At 45.7% G+C, this 17,480-nt stretch overlaps 2 protein-coding genes across 5 annotated transcripts in view; one reads left to right on the top strand and one right to left on the bottom strand.

Moving 5' to 3' along the window:
- Positions 1–5,426, bottom strand: part of LOC138664062 (zinc finger protein 852-like) — a 50,201-nt gene extending 44,775 nt beyond the window's left edge. The window contains exon 1 of one of the 2 annotated variants that reach the window (XM_069750480.1): positions 5,040–5,426. Coding sequence is in view for 1 of the 2 variants with exons in the window: in XM_069750479.1 (XP_069606580.1) it covers positions 5,040–5,066 (27 nt within the window). In the remaining variant the exon portion in view is untranslated. The remainder of the gene's footprint in view (positions 1–5,039) is intronic. The other variant, XM_069750479.1, reaches the window with a different exon arrangement.
- An 82-nt stretch (positions 5,427–5,508) lies between these two features.
- Positions 5,509–17,480, top strand: part of LOC138664072 (gastrula zinc finger protein XlCGF26.1-like) — a 43,568-nt gene continuing 31,596 nt past the window's right edge. Inside the window, exons 1-2 of one of the 3 annotated variants that reach the window (XM_069750497.1) lie at positions 5,509–5,558; positions 9,531–9,681. In XM_069750497.1, the coding sequence (XP_069606598.1) occupies positions 9,604–9,681 (78 nt within the window). In that variant the 5' untranslated portion in view covers positions 5,509–5,558; positions 9,531–9,603. Of the gene's footprint in view, positions 5,559–9,530; positions 9,682–10,691; positions 10,761–10,969; positions 11,037–17,480 lie in introns of those variants that run through there. The other 2 variants (XM_069750498.1, XM_069750499.1) reach the window with 2 other exon arrangements.

Below are 17,480 nucleotides of genomic sequence, written 5' to 3'. Positions count from 1 at the left end.
GGGGCTATGCATTGTGAGATTTTGAGTGCAAACCTCCTTCCATCAGCAAGGGCATTGAAGATGAAACGTGGATGGGTCTTTCAGCATGATAATGATCCCAAGCACACCGCCAGGGCAATGAAGGAGTGGCTTCATTAGAAGCATATGAAGGTCTTGGAGTGGCCTAGGCAGTCTCCAGATCTCAAGCCCATAGAAAACCTTTGGAGGGAGTTTAAAAGTCCATGTTGCCCAGCGACAGGCCCAAAACATCACTGCTCTATAGGAGATCTTCATGGAGGAATGGGCCAACATACCACCAACAGTGTCTGCCAACCTTGTGAAGACTCATAGGAAACGTTTGACCTCTGTCAATGCCAACAATGGATACATAACAAAATATTGAGATGAACTTTTGTTAACCCCTTCATGACCTTGGGATTTTTCGTTTTTGCGTGTTCGTTTTTCGCTCCCCTCCTTCCCAGAGCCATAACTTTTTTATTTTTCCGTCAATTTGGCCATGTAAGTGTAAGGGCTTATTTTTTGCGGGACGAGTTGTACTTTTGAACGACATCATTGGTTTTAGCATGTCATGTACTAGAAAACGGGAAAAAAATTCCAAGTGCGGTGAAATTGCAAAAAAAGTGCAGTCCCACACTTGTTTTTTGTTTGGCTTTTTTGCTAGGTTCACTAAATGCTAAAAATGACCTGACATTATGATTCTCCAGGTCAGTACGAGTTCATAGACACCAAACATGACTAGGTTATTTTTTACCTAAGTGGTGAAAAAAAATTCCAAACTTTGCTAAAAAAAAAAAAATGCGCCATATTCCGATACCCATAGCGTCTCCATTTTTCATGATCTGGGGTCGGTTGAGGGCTTATTTTTTGCGTGCCCGAGATGACGTTTTTAATGATAGCTTTTCGGTGCAGATACGTTCTTTTGATCGCCCGTTATTGCATTTTAATGCAATGTCGCGGCGACCAAAAAAACGTAATTCTGGCGTTTCAAATTTTTTTCCCGGTACGCTGTTTAGCGATCAGGTTAATGCTATTTTTTAGTTGATAGATCGGGCGATTCGGAGCGCGGCGATACCAAATATGCGTAGATTTTATATTTTTTTTTATTGATTTATTTTGATTGGGGCGAAAGGGGGGTGATTTAAACTTTTATATTTTTTTTATTTTTTTAACATTTTTTTCAACTTTTTTTTTTTACTTTTGCCATGCTTCAATAGCCTCCATGGGAGGCTAGAAGCAGGCACAACTCGATCACCTCTGCTACATATCATCGATCTGCTGATCGCTGCTATGTAGCAGAAATGGAGGTGTGCTGTGAGCGCCGACCACAGGGTGGCGCTCACAGCCACCGGCGATCAGTAACCATAGAGGTCTCAAGGACCTTTATGGTTACAATGGAGATGCATCGCCGACCCCCGATCATGTGACGGGGGTCGGTAATGACGTCATTTCCGGCCGCCCGGCCGGAAGCGGTAGTTAAATGCCGCTGTCTGCGTTTGATAGCGGCATTTAACTAGTTAATAGATGCGGGCAGATCGCGATTCTGCCGGCGCCTATTGCGGGCACATGTCAGCTGTTCAAAACAGCTGACATGTCCCGGCTTTGATGCGGGCTCACCGCGGAGCCCTGCATCAAAGCAGGGGATCTGACCTCGGACGTACTATCCCGTCCGAGGTCAGAATGGGGTTAATGACCAAATACTTATTTTCCACCATAATTTGCAAAATAAATCTTGCCAAATCAGACAAGGTGATTGACTGGATTTGTTTTGTCATTTTGACTCTCATAGTTGTGGTCTACCTATAATGTTAATTACAGGCCTCTCTCATCTTTTTAAGTGGGAGAACTTGCACAATTGGTGGCTGACTAAATACTTTTTTCCCTGCTGTGTATATATATGGAGCGCCCCCAGACACAGGGCCACACGTTCTCAGTACCGGGCCTCTCTGGTTCGGTTCTGAGGCTGTCACGGTGGCTAGACCCGGTCCGCGACCCTGCTAAGGGGCGTCCAATAAAGGGAATACAGTCTATCAGGGATTCGTGACGCCACCTGTGGTGTTCGGTCAGGGTGACCGACGCTGCTGTGGGGTTCCCTGGGGTGATGGAATGGCAGCTGGACGGTATACCTTCCCACAGGTGAAGTATGTCCCCAGGGCTTCCCAGTAAGGTGGATGGTGATGGTGTGAGGTACAGTCAATAACGAGGACACAAGGTTGCAGTCTCTTTACCTCTTTACTGAAGACTTCAGGATCCGCAATCCAGAGCACGTTTAACAGGGCTATCTGAGACCGGCCGGTCCGATGGGCACTTCCAGAATTCCCTTTGCAGGTGGAAATCGTTGCCTACCAATAGCGCCTGTGTGTTGTAGTGCTACCCTGCTGAGCATTCGGAATAGTCCTCACAACTTCTGTTCTCGTTCGTTCTTTCTAATGTGTTCCAGATGTTTCTAGTTCAACGTCCCCCAGGTATGTTATGGCTAGGACGCACCCTTATGACGGGAAGGCCTGAAGTTCTTCCGGGACCCTAGAGACGCCCCTCTCCCACTGTTGCCCCCTATGTCTTCGTAGGTGTTTAGGTGAGACAGCCAACCTATAATTAACTGTCCTGCGGAGTTTGAAGTAAAGCGTAGAGTCAGTTACTCCCTCGGTGTTCCAGCCACCGGCTACGCGCCTCAGTGGGATGTTGCCTCGGTCTCACGGCACGACTCTTACTGGCTCTCCTTTGTGCTTGATCTCGTTTCTCACTGTTCCACAATATCCTTTGCTTCGTGTCTCTTTCTTAGGATACTGCCGTGGGGTGTGCAGGCGCGGTTCCGTAACGTTCTATTCTGGTCGCTAGGTGCCTGCCAGGTTCCCACGCCTGACAGGGACCCCCCTGTGTCTTCTCCCTGCAACACCCCCTGCCACGGGATGTTGCCTGAATCCAACCCAGTCAGCTTCTGACTAACTTCCTATCCAACCCCTAGTTTTACCAGTGTGAGGAGTGGCCCAATAAATAAAGCCCTTTGCTCCCCCTAGTGGCCGGAGTGTGAAGTGTAATGTGTGCTGGTGATACCTGGTCAGTAGAATTCCTTCAGTGCCATCAGACGTACCATCACTCCCCTTAGTGGCAGAGTGTCATACTGCAATGACCAGATCTCTGGGGCGCTGTATATATATATATATATATATATATATATATATATATATATATATATATATATATATATATATATATATATATATATATATATATATATATATATATATATATATATATTACCCAAGGATTCTATATACCAAGGGATCAAATATTACAGTGAGGTTGCTGAACCTGTAGATCTCAGTAAAAAGGAGAAAGTACATAGGAGTCAAATACCATGAATATTATGATGAGATAGCCATAAATAAATCTGGCCAGGACCTATCCAGGTCATCGAGCTTATATAGTAGATTTCTCTCATGGGTTGGAAGAACAGGGAAAAAGGTGCCAACCCAATAATGCAGTCTGGAGAAGAGCGGAGGATCACAGAAAACAGCCAAATTGCAACTGCTCATTGGGACCAGCAGGAGATACACTTCTCATATGGTAGATCCACTTATCCTCCTTCTGTAATATTAACTGTTCCCAATCCCCCCCCAGTAGGTGGTGTAACTACTTCCATTACCATGAAGTGACAACAGTCCAAGTCCACACCATGTACATCTCTAACGTGCCTTAAAATAGGAGTATCTCGGGCATTATTGATATCTCCGATGTGTTTCCCCACTCTCCTCCGTAGCCCTCTTCTGGAATTGCATGTACCCAACATGCTTCTATTAGGATGTTCAGCTCATAATACAAATAACCACTCCTCATACATTTATCATACCCCCTACCATCCTGGATCCATGTGACATTCCAAGATTAGGAAGCCTGCTCCAGGGCAGTGGCATGTACCTATTTCACCTACATCGCTGGCCTTCGCCATTTCCAATATTATAGGTGCAATGACGTCACTAGGTACGTGCATAGAATTCATGGTCAAGGCGCATAAAGGCAGTCACAGAACGGCATGCCTCCCATCGTTTAAAGACAGAAAGTGAGAAAAGTATTGAGGCACTGGCAAAGTATTTGTGCCCCTCAGTGTTCCCAGCCACTATGATACCCCTATGCTGGCCCCCGCCAAGTATGATGCCAGCAAAAATGACCCCTAAACTTAGTGAGTGAATGTCTCCACAGGACCCACCACAAGCTTAGTATAATGCCTTCACAGTGCCCACAACACAGTATGATGCCACCATAGTGCCTGACGGCTTCCCAGTAGTGATGAGCAAAGATGCTTGAATAAGGTGTTATCCTCCACGTTCGGGTGCTAACCGAGTCTCTTCTGTGGCTCCAAAAATATGTTTAAGTCCCCGCGGCTGCTTGAAAGCCTCAACACATGCTGGGATTGTCTGTTTTTTAGGCAAGACCTGCAGCCCCGGGGACACGAACATACTATTTGAGCACGCCAAAGTCACTCAGCACTCATCTTATTCGAGCATGCTCGCTCATCACCGGGCAGCACGGTGGCTGAGTAGTTAGCAGCACTGGAGTCCTGGGTTCAAATCCCACCAAGGACAACATCTGCAAGGAGTTTGTATGTTCTCCCCGTGTTTGCATGGGTTTCCTCCGGGTACTCCGGTTTCCTCCCACATTCCAAAGACATACTGATAGGGAATTTAGATTGTGATCCCCATCGGGGACAGCAATGATAATGTGGAATATGTTAGCGCTATATCAAAATAAAGATTATTATTATTATCACTACTTCCCATGCCATCATTGTTTTCAAGTGTGTTTGTATGTGGCCCCCTAACTCACAGACCTCATGGTCTATTAGCGCTGTGCCCCTGGATGTCTATATCACCACAGAGGATTTTATTACTCCATGTAGCATTCTGAGTGGGGTTGAGCGCGCACCATCCTGTTTGGGGGATGCGTCACTGTGGGGGGGCATTATACTGTGTGGGAGGCACCTTACCAGCGCTCAATGAGTTAATGTGGCCTCCGCCCAGTAATGGGGAATCTCCAGCACCTACCTCCACCTGCAGAGCCGCACACCACATATATGTAGTGATGGGTCATTCCTGAATGATCCGGTACAAAACGCCGGCTTCCTTCTGGAAACAATGGGAGCCAGCACCCCGGTGACAGCCACTTATAGTCTCCGAATGGTTCTCACCAGAGTGGGTAAAATGACAATGTTTGGCAGTCAAAACCCCTCCCAGCCAGCACTTCATTGGCTACCTGGGGGTGGGACGGGTTTTAGCTGCAATGATTTTACTTTAAATATGTAGAGGTGAACACAAATGTAATAGAGATCCACTTGGAATCCAAAAGAGCTGACAGATTATGGTGAAAGAAGAGATCCTGATCACAAAGAGAACCAGACTGCCCATCACTAGATATATGGCTGATCTGTGTGTACAGGACCTTATGATGTCACAGACTGAGGCCCCTGATCATGTGACCCCTGACTCCTCCCCTCCTGTGACCTCATCACAGGTCCTGTATGCTCAGAACAGCCATATATGTGGTGTGCGGCTCTGCAGGTGGAGGTAGGTGCTGGAGATTCCCCATTACTGGGTGCAGGGGACATTAACCCCCTCAGTGCTGTGATATTCCTAGTCTCACTCCCATAAAACTTACTGACGGCCGTGTATGTGGGTTATTTATGGGTAATAAAGGGAACCTGCCATGTCTCCGAACGCTATTAACCTGCAGATATAGGATTAATATACAAAACCCGGCTACTGGGAGAAAATTAACTTTATTCCTCCCAGCAGCCTCTGACTCTCAGTCATGGGGGAGTGCTGGTACAGCTTGTTACTGCTCCGTATACAGTCAAGCACTGACTGACAGCCATTTCTGCAGCAATTCAGTGCATTTGTGTTCTATCCCCACCAATCGAGCGCTCATGCCTCAGTGGTTTCCTTCAGTCTCTGGTTTCATTGCTGCAATGACCATATTGGTTGCTGTGGTGATACCCAGTATGTCTGTGATGTGACTGTTCTGCTCCACGATGGTTCACAGAGATCTGTGCCTCCACATGCTGCCACCACCGCTGCCGCCAGTGATTAATAGATAATGTTCATTTGAAGCAGTGACGTGTTTTCATCTCAAACATGGAGGAGGACATTTGATAAGATGACAAACAGCTATATCAGCCATTACTATAAGTGGTACCAGGCTACTGTTTTATAGGTGACATTTTGTTATAGCGTGAACAGCATCAAAAATAAATTACGAAAGTTGTTCCTTTACCTCCTGCCTCCACCTGAATTGAAAACTCCTTTTGTTACGTTTGTATGTTTATAGCAACATATTGAACACATTATTTGAACGTATGTGAGGTGCAAATCATGGAAACAAACGCCCCTTATGAGTGATCAAAACAGACGGACACAATATCTTGTATAGAAATAGATCGGACAAACTATTTTAAAGGGATTATTGATCACACACAATAAATCTCCCCCACCCAAATTCTCCCCACATGCATTAAACATCCCCACTCCAATTCTCCCCACACACAATAAATCCCTCACATTCCCCCTCTAGTTCTCCCCCTACACAATAAATTCCCCCATCCCCACTCCAATTCTCCCCACACAATAAATCCCCCCATCCCCACGCTAATTCTCCTCCCACACATTAAATCCCCATCCCCACTCCAATTCTACCCCACACATTTAATCCCCCATCCCCACTCCAATTCTCCCCACACACAATAAATCCCCCATCCCCACTCCAATTCTCCCCCACACAATAAATCCCCCCATTCCCACTCCAATTCTCCCTCTACATATTAAATCCCCACTTCAGTTCTCACCCCACACATTAAATCCCCCCATCCCCACTCCAATTCTCCCCACACACAATAAATCTCCCCAACCCCACTCCAATTCTCCCTCCACACATTTAATCCCCATCCCCACTCCAATTCTCCCCACACACAATAAATCTCCCCATCCCCACTCCAATTCTCCCACACACACAATAAATCCCCCCATGCCCACTCCAATTCTCCCCTCACACAATAAATCCCCCCATCCACACTCCAATTCTCCCCCACACATTAAACCCCCCATCCCCACTCCAATTCTCCCCCAACACAATAAATCCCCCATCCCCACTCCAATTCTCCCCCACACATTTAATCCTCCATCCCCACTCCAATTCTCCCCCAACACAATAAATCCCCCATCCCCACTCCAATTCTCCCCCAACACAATAAATCCCCCATCCACACTCCAATTCTCCCCCACACATTAAACCCCCCCATCCCCACTCCAATTCTCCCCCAACACAATAAATCCCCCATCCCCACTCCAATTCTCCCCCACACATTTAATCCTCCATCCCCACTCCAATTCTCCCCACACACAATAAATCTCCCCATCCCCACTCCAATTCTCCCACACACAATAAATCCCCCCATGCCCACTCCAATTCTCCCCTCACACAATAAATCCCCCAATCCCCACTCCAATTCTCACCACACACAATAATTCCCCCATCCCCACTCCAATTCTCCCCCAACAGAATAAATCCCCCATCCCCACTCCAATTCTCCCCCCACACATTTAATCCCCCATCCCCACTCCAATTCTCCCCTCACACAATAAATCCCCCATCCCCACTCCAATTCTCCCCTTACAATAAATCCCCCCATCCCCACTCTACTTCTCCACCCACACATTAAATCCCCCATCCCCACTCCAATTCTCCCCCACACATTAAATTCTCCCATCCCCACTCCAATTCTCCCCCCACACATTTAATCCCCCATCCCCACTCCAATTCTTCCCACACACAATAAATCTCCCCATCCCCACTGAAATTCTCCCCTCACAATAAATCCTCCCATGCCCACTCCAATTCTTCCCTCGCACAATAAATCCCCCCATCCCAATCAAATTCTCCCCACACATTAAATTCCCCCCCCCCCTGTGCACTTAATCTTCAGTGTCTTCAGCGCCACTGGAACACTTACCACCCATCTATGTCTCTGCAGCGCCAGCGAGTGATGTCAGCAGTGTGATCACATGATCTGATCATGCTGCTGGCATCGCTCTGACCCGGCAGTCAGAGCTTCTGTTGTACTCGCGTCTGTAAGATGCGAGTACAATTGAACACTGGGAGCCGGTTAGCTGCAGCTTCTCTGTGCTGGCTGTCATATTTATAATAAAAACCCAAATTTGCTTGCTACAGATGTATATTTTCTTAACATTTTAATAAGCCCATTCAGTTGTTGCCTTCAAGGATGACCCTGCTTGTAATTTTTGGAAGGCTTTGCACTCTGCATAACTTTTAGGAGTGTAGCAGTACCACTATACTTTGCTCACAAAAACTGAATGAGGTACTACAGTTGGTGCCCTCAATGGTGAATGGATAACCTTGCTTGTAATTTTTGGCAGTCTTTGCACTTAGTGCATAGCCTTTATGAGTCCAGGAGTGCCACTACATGACAATTTGAACAGAATGAATATGAGGCCTCTCTGTATGACTAAAACAGTGGGTACCTCAGTCCCTCATACATCACATTTTTGGCAGTTATTTCTTCCTTCATAAATTACCCTGAAATTTCCAATTTTTTACTTAAAATTGCAGTTTTGGTTTACTTACATTATTATTTTTATTTTTTAAAAATCCCTTTTAAATTTTGCCTTATATAAAAGTAATTGTACAGGAAAGAATGTTTCTTAACTTTTTTTCCTGTAAACTCCAATTTCTTGTCAATTTTTAATGTCTATTCTTGTCAGTGCTTAAAGTGGAGTATTAATGTGACATGATTGTTCTCAGCAGCCATCTGGGAGTCGGAGATACTTCCAGGGGTCTTCCCCATCCTGTTCTCCTTAATTTCATCGCTTTTTCCATCCATTTCAAAATTTCCACTGCCCCAAGAACTCTTTGTAGGGTCTGCTGAAAAAATGCTCGGATTTCTCATTAACTCCCATTATACTTGTTACTCGAAACAAGCACTAGAGAATTAGAATTTGCTTGGTTCGAGTAACAAGCATCCAATCATTTTAGTCCTCACTCGTCTCTACTAGTAATTGTATTATAAAACCAAAAACACATGGGCACATGGTTTTATAATTGTTATCTTGTTTCTACAAGACTGGGGAGTTCACCACTCCTCTGTGGGTCATTTGCATTGTAGCTGTTCCATCTCGCATGTTCAACGTGGATATTTTCTCTCTGAGCCCTGTTCATACAGGTACTATATAGATGATCAGGTTTTTAATACATCAGATAGGGATTATATACATTAGACAGGACTGCTCTATTAAGGGTATACCTTGGCGATTGGTGGAGCAGCTTAACATACTTTTTTTGCAAAAAAACGTATTAACTAAATACCCTGTATTTTTTCATTTTTTGACTAGCACTTGCTTATTTACTGTGATTTTTTTTTACAACAGAGTATTTTTTGACCTCTCTGTGCTCTTTTGTGTTTTCTAGTAATTGTATTATTACATGAGATTCTTTATGATGTTACATCTGCCCATCTTCTCCATATTCAGGTCCCTACAATATCGGATTCTCTCAGAGGAGATCTTCTATATAAGAGAATTTTCCAAATTGACCCTGTGAAGAATGGACAGGAACAGGGACAAGATGGCGGAGAGGATATTACACCTCACCCTAGAGATCCTCTTCCGGCTTACTGGAGAGGTGAGAGATTCTGATGACATCACATTACATCAGCGGTCCCCAACCTTTTTGACCTTGAGAGCCACATTTAGCACTGAAAGAGGGTCGCGAGCCACATTCAGCTCCTGAGAGGTGGTCACAAGCAACATTCTGCTTCTGTCCCCCTCAAAGTTGTGTCAACCAAAGCCACCATTGCGGGTATAATGATATCCGAAGCTTTTCCACAGAAATCACTCGAAAGCAGTACACTGAGATCCAGAGGTTCCCACAATGCCCCAATTCAGTATTATCCCATTTATCCCATCCCTCATTCACACCTGATTGCCCTTAACTGGGGATATATTCACATGCAGGAGTCTGCTATAGACTCAGTCTGCTGCAAATCATCTTTTAACTTCCATCTTTTAAATTACATCTTTTTAATTATGATTCTGAATTAGACTGAATTCTAGAATGCATTTGGCTACTCATCACTACTACAATATTATCATCATCTGCACCATCTAATCGAACTGTTCTCCTCTTCCCACAGGTATGCACTGACTTTACCCAGCTCTCCCTGGCTCCCGAATGTCTCTATATATTGCACTGACTTTTCTATGCTTCCCCTGGATCTGAGTGTCTTGATGCAGCACATATAATCCTTTTAGTATGCTTTCTTACCTATCAGCTTGTTTCCATGACCTGTTTTCATGTATCTCATTGTGTGATCCTGGCATCTCTTTGAGTGGTCAGTCTTACCCCTCCCTCACTTTATGACCTTTGCTTAACTCTCTACATCTGGTCTCCCATACCCAGCGACCTCCTCATTCACACCTGATTGCCCTTAACTGGGGATATATTCACATGCAGGAGTCTGCTATAGACTCAGTCTGCTGCAAATCATCTTTTAACTTCCATCTTTTAAATTACATCTTTTTAATTATGATTCTGAATTAGACTGAATTCTAGAATGCATTTGGCTACTCATCACTACTACAATATTATCATCATCTGCACCATCTAATCGAGCTGTTCTCCTCTTCCCACAGGTATGCACTGACTTTACCCAGCTCTCCCTGGCTCCCGAATGTCTCTGTATACTGCATTGATTTTCCATGGTATGCACTGACTTTACCCAGCTCTCCCTGGCTCCCGAATGTCTCTGTATACTGCTTTGATTTTCCATGGTATGCACTGACTTTACCCAGCTCTCCCTGGCTCCCGAATGTCTCTGTATACTGCATTGATTTTCCATGGTATGCACTGACTTTACCCAGCTCTCCCTGGCTCCCGAATGTCTCTGTATACTGCATTGATTTTCCATGGTATGCACTGACTTTACCCAGCTCTCCCTGGCTCCCGAATGTCTCTGTATACTGCATTGATTTTCCATGGTATGCACTGACTTTACCCAGCTCTCCCTGGCTCCCGAATGTCTCTATATATTGCACTGACTTTTCTATGCTTCCCCTGGATCTGAGTGTCTTGGTGCAGCACATATAATCCTTTTAGTATGCTTTCTTACCTATCAGCTTGTTTCCATGACCTGTTTTCATGTATCCCATTGTGTGATCCTGGCATCTCTTTGAGTGGTCAGTCTTACCCCTCCCTCACTTTATGACCTTTGCTTAACTCTCTACATCTGGTCTCCCATACCAAGCCACCTCCTCATTCACACCTGATTGCCCTTAACTGGGGATATATTCACATGCAGGAGTCTGCTATAGACTCAGTCTGCTGCAAATCATCTTTTAACTTCCATCTTTTAAATTACATCTTTTTAATTATGATTCTGAATTGGACTGGAATTGACTGGAAGGTAACAGAACACCGACCACTACAATGTTTCGGTTTCTTTTCTCTTTCACCCCCATACTACTTTCCTTCTTACAATCTCCTGTAATCCCTCCACCTAGTAAGGAACTAGTCATTTCTTCCTCCATACTCCCCAGCCATCTCACCTTCTCCTCAGAACTGTTCCTCCACATACAATCCTTTTTATCCAGACACACACGGCCGCATCATGTCCTATCCTGCTCCCACCTTCTAATGATCTGTCTGCTACTCCTCATTGCTGGTGACATATCCCCAAATCCCGGCCCTCCCCAATTCATCCCCACACTCGTTTCTAACCCCCTGCCACGATCCTCCGCACGTTTTCCCAACCACGACAACCTCATACCCATTCATCCAGCCCCCACTCCCCCGCTCCCCCTACTTGGAGCACTATGGAACGCACGCTCCATCTGCAACAAACTGCCATTTATCCATGCCCTCTTCATCAATAAACAAACTCTCCTTCCTCGGCCTCACCGAAACCTGGCTCACCCCCTCTGACTTGGCCTCTCCAGCTGCGCTCTCCTATGGCGGATTCCACTTCTCTCACACCCCTCGCCCCAGCAACAAACGCGGTGGAGGAGTTGGCTTGCTCCTGTCCGACACCTGCTCCTTCACTCCAATCCCGCTACCACCCTCCACTACTCTTCCCTCGTTTGAGGTGCACTCTGTCCGCATCTATTCCCCTTCCAACCTCCAGCTGGCTGTCATCTACCGCCCACCAGAACTAGCCATCTCCACCTTTCTCGACCACTTCACCACCTCGCTACTTCATTTCCTCTCTGTTGACATCTCCACTATCATCATGGGTGATTTCAATGTCCCCATTGACACTTTCACCTCAGCTACCTCTAAACTTTTATCACTGACTGCCTCCTTCGGCCTCACTCAATGGTCCTCTGAGGCCACTCACAAAGATGGCCACACGCTGGACCTCATCTTCACCCGCCTCTGCTCCCTTACTAACCTCACTAACACACCCCTCCCCCTGTCTGACCACAACCTACTGACATTCTCATCCCTCTCCTCTCCTAGTGTGCAACCCCCACTCCACAAACTCACTCACCCTCGCAGAAATCTCAAACATCTCAACTTACAATCACTCTCTGAGTCCCTTCTCCCTCTCACAGACATAGCTTCCCTTCATGACACAGATGCTGCTGCCACTTTTTATAACATCACAATAACAGCAACACTCGATTCGGCCGCCCCACTCATGCATAGTAAAACTCGTACAATTAACAGGCAGCCCTGGCTGACCAGCCTGACCAAAGAATTGAGACGGGCTTCCAGGATTGCTGAGCGGAGATGGAAGCGATCCCACTCTGCCGACCACTTCACTGCATACAAGCAGTCCCTCGCCAGCTTCAAGTCTGCGCTCACTGCCGCAAAACAAACTTACTTCTCATCCCTCATATCCTCCCTGTTCCACAACCCTAAACAGCTTTTCAACACTTTCAATTCTCTACTCCGTCCCCCCGCACCTCCTCCCTCCCCCCTCATTTCTGCTGATGACTTCGCCTCTTTCTTTAAACAGAAGATCGATACGATCAGAGAAAGCTTTGGCCCACAGCGCCCACTGCCCCTCTTAGCTGCTCAACCCTGCTCCTCCAAAACCAGCTTCTCCACCATGACAGAAGATCAGCTCTCCACCCTCCTGTCAAGATCACACCTCACCACCTGCACGCTTGACCTGCTCCCATCCCACCTCATCCCTAACCTTTCCACGGTCTTCATCCCAACCCTAACGCACCTCTTCAACCTCTCACTCACAACAGGTGTCTTTCCCTCATCCTTCAAGCATGCCAAGATCACACCCATCCTCAAAAAGCCCTCCCTCGACCCATCCTCTGTGTCTAGCTATCGCCCGATATCTCTTCTCCCTTATGCCTCCAAATTGCTGGAGCAACACGTCCATCTTGAACTGTCCTCCCACTTCTCCTCCTGCTCCCTCTTTGATCGGTTACAATCAGGCTTCCGTTCCCATCACTCAACTGAAACTGCCCTAACTAAAGTCACCAATGACCTACTAACTGCCAGGAGCAAGCGACACTACTCTGTCCTCCTTCTCCTGGACTTGTCTTCTGCCTTTGACACTGTAGACCACTCCCTTTTGCTACAAATCCTCTCATCCCTTGGCATCACAGACTTGGCCCTTTCCTGGATCTCGTCATATCTGACAGACCGAACATTCAGTGTCTCCCTCCCCCACACCACCTCCTCACTTCGCCCCTTGTCAGTCGGTGTTCCTCAAGGCTCTGTTCTAGGACCCCTACTCTTCTCCATCTACACTTTTGGCCTGGGACAGCTCATAGAATCCCACGGTATGCAGTACCATCTCTACGCTGACGACACGCAGATCTACCTCTCCGGACCTGACCTCTCCTCCTTGCTTACCAAAATCCCGCACTGTCTGTCTGCCATTTCAGCCTTCTTTTCTGCTCGCTTTCTACAACTGAACATGGACAAAACAGAATTCATCATCTTTCCCCCATCTCACTCTACCCCTCCACCAGACCTATCCATCAATGTCAATGGCTGCTCACTATCCCCAGTCCCACACGCCCGGTGCCTCGGGGTGATCCTCGACTCTGCCCTCTCTTTCAAGCCACATATCCAAGCCCTTGCCTCCTCCTGTCGTCTCAAACTCAAAAATATTTCCCGGATCCGTGCTTTCCTTGACCGCAACACTGCAAAAACGCTAGTGCATGCCCTTATCATCTCCCGCCTCGACTACTGCAACCTCCTACTCTCTGGACTCCCCTCTAGCACTCTGGCACCACTCCAATCCATCCTACACTCTGCTGCCCGACTAATCCACCTGTCCCCCCGCTATTCCCCAGCCTCTCCCCTGTGCCAAGCCCTTCACTGGCTTCCTATCGCCCAGAGACTCCAGTTCAAAACCCTCACACTGACATACAAAGCCATCCACAACCTGTCTCCTCCATACATCTGTGACATGGTCTCCCGGTACCTACCTACACGCGACCTCATCTCTTCTTCCCATAACCGCATCCAAGACTTCTCCCGTGCTTCCCCCATACTCTGGAACTCTCTACCCCAACACATCAGACTCGCGCCTACCATAGAAACCTTCAAAAAGAACCTGAAGACTCATCTCTTCCAACAAGCCTACAGCCTGCAGTGATCCTCAACCTACTGAACAGCCGCACAGCCAGCTCTTCCCTCTCCTAGTGTATCCTCACCCACCCCCTGCAGACTGTGAGCCCTCGCGGGCAGGGTCCCCCCTCCTTATGTACTCGTGTGCCTTGTTATCTGCTCATGTTTAATGTATTTGTCTATATTTACCCCGTATTCACATGTAAAGCGCCATGGAATAAATGGCGCTATAAAAATGTATAATAATAATAATAATCCCATCAAGGACTCCCAACACACTCCTCTAATAGGTAGAACCTCCTCTAATAGGTAGTATCATCCTCCAGCATACCATACCTAAAACATCTCTAAACCCCTAAGACCAGTATATGTGCATCCAGATCTGATCTTCTGTGCTGGGCTACTAAGAAATTCACAATTTTGAGATGTACTCTTCATACCTGTTTGCTAGTGTCGGGATCACACTCAGTCGGAGCAGCCTTTGGAAGTGGGGAATCACCAGAAATAATACACAAGACACGTCTTGTATAGTGTATCACTGGGAAGTCTCTGAAGCACGCCTGCCTTCACTTTGCTATCCCTTCTTTATATAGTTGTTTCAGTAGGTTTAGTGGTTATACAAGTTTTGCATGTTTAAACAAAGAGACAAAACAGGAAAGAAAGAAAAGAAAACAGTTTCGTGGGCGGCAGTTTCACAACAAACAGTACAAAGGCAATTCCACAGACAAGAAAAACAGGATTTCATACTATAGCTAAAATGTCCTTGAATGGACAGGTCAATATTTATCACAAATTCTTTTTTTTTTATTTTTGTTCATTGAGGTAATCATTTTTGTTCTGCTCTTCACAATCCCCCCTTTGACATATTCCATTCAAAACCTTGTCGATCATTTTAGTCATTCTTTTTGTGATATTACAAAAAAAAACTTTATATTCTCGCATCCATTACACAAAATTTATTTGTGCATACCGAGATACCCTTGAGTACAACCTTGAATAATACATATATAATTACAATAACCATAACTGTATGTATTAGGCTTTGCATAATCCCGGTAACCCACCCACCGATCCCTCTGAACCAATTGGCCGGGTTAAGAAAAGAAAAGGTATCTGACCACCAGCTATCCTTATTTTGGTCATTGTCTTTGTCATACTGATCCCTGAGTCGTTGTACGTCTTTTAATTTAAATCTCATACTCCTAGTACTATTCGGGTCTATATAATGACAGCAGGTGGGTCCGATGATTTGACACATACCCCCTTGTGAGGCAGTTAGGTAATCCAATACCAGGGTATGTTGGTTAGTGACTATTATAAGCTGATTCTGTACAGCTATACTAGTATTTAATATGTCCAATATATCCCAAATCTGATCATCTAGATAATCCGTGGCTCTAACTAATTTATCCCACATTTGTGTTAACATAGGATAAATAAAAATGGTACTAGCAATTTTGTTGGGAATTCCCATTTGTACTATATGCGGCCTCCCCGAGGGACGTGGTGAGTTATCTGCAGCTCTTTTATACAGTGTGTGCTTGGGCACGGCTTGCATATTCACTTGTTTATTTGAAATTATGAAAGTAGCCGGGGTTAGTCGTCCTAATGTACAAGTACCCTTTATACCTACGGGAAGCCATTTATATGCTCCTTCTCCGCATATCCAAAATGTACCCTCAGGCAGATCCCACAAAGCTGAGTGCTGCAATACCAATCTGTGAGCCAAATCCACAAAACTAGATACATTCTGAAGCATACACCAAGAGGGTTTTTGTCCCAAGGGGCTACAGTACCCGGCTGCGGGATTCCCACATACATGCATTCCGTTGACATACTCATTGGATTCATTACAAACCAGGTTCCCCGGCTTACTTGTACAACTGTTTGCATCACCTTGGGGGAACAACTCAGAATGTTCCCATTTTCTATTATGTATGTATCTTTCCAATACTGTAGGTTTGAAAGCATCAGAGGAAGGGGTGGTTGTACTGAAACTGAGCTGTAGATTTTCAGTGGGGACCTGTCCTAAATCAGTTAATCCAGTCTTATTCCTAGGTACCCATTTTCCTCCCTTGAATGCTAAATATTGTAAGTTGTCTATTTTTCCTGTAAGATTGCCCTGCCACCAAGGAAATTCTACCCATCCCACAATTGGTATGGCGATTGTAGTATTCCATAGTCTAGTATTGCCAGGTTGGTTGTTGGCCAGGTTGTCTGAACAATTAGGCCAAGCGAATATTTCTTCAGCTGACACGGGAACTGCTAGAAAAGGTATACTTGTGGCTGATACTGGTGAATGGGTACAGATCCAACAATCTGCCAGGGGTTGCGTATTATTTAACAAGTCATGCACTAATTTTCTATGATGTTGTACGAATCTATTGTTCAAAGGGGCTAGAGAATTCAGTCTTTCCCATGCCTCCGTTGAGGTTAACATTATTAACATCAATATCATGAGTCTTATACTGCTTTTTTGCAATGGCTTGCATGTATCCATGATGCCTTTCCTTCAAGCTTGACTGCTGTTGGAGTTGTTAACAGGACTTGGAAAGGTCCGTCAAATCTCGGTTCCAGAGTCTTTCTGGTGTGTCTTTTCACGTAGACTTGATCACCAGGTTCCAACTTGTGGCCTCCTTCGAGATTTTCTGGATCTGGAAGGGAAGCAAAAACTTGCGAATGCACTTTAGTTAAACGTTTTTGTAATTCTTGTACATAAGCAGTTAAAGTCTCAGTATTCAACATCAGTTGTTGTGGAAAATAACAACCCAAATTTGCTGCTCTACCAAAAAGAATCTCATGTGGTGACAGCTTAGCCTTCCCCCTTGGGGTGTTTCGGATGGAATACAGGGCAAGTGGTAGACACTCGGTCCAAGGCTTTC

This window comes from Ranitomeya imitator, chromosome 2 (genome assembly GCF_032444005.1).
Source record: "Ranitomeya imitator isolate aRanImi1 chromosome 2, aRanImi1.pri, whole genome shotgun sequence".
NCBI classification, from domain to species: domain Eukaryota; kingdom Metazoa; phylum Chordata; class Amphibia; order Anura; family Dendrobatidae; genus Ranitomeya; species Ranitomeya imitator.
Note: the sequence above shows the minus strand (reverse complement) of the source record. Positions and strands in the feature narration are given on the sequence as shown.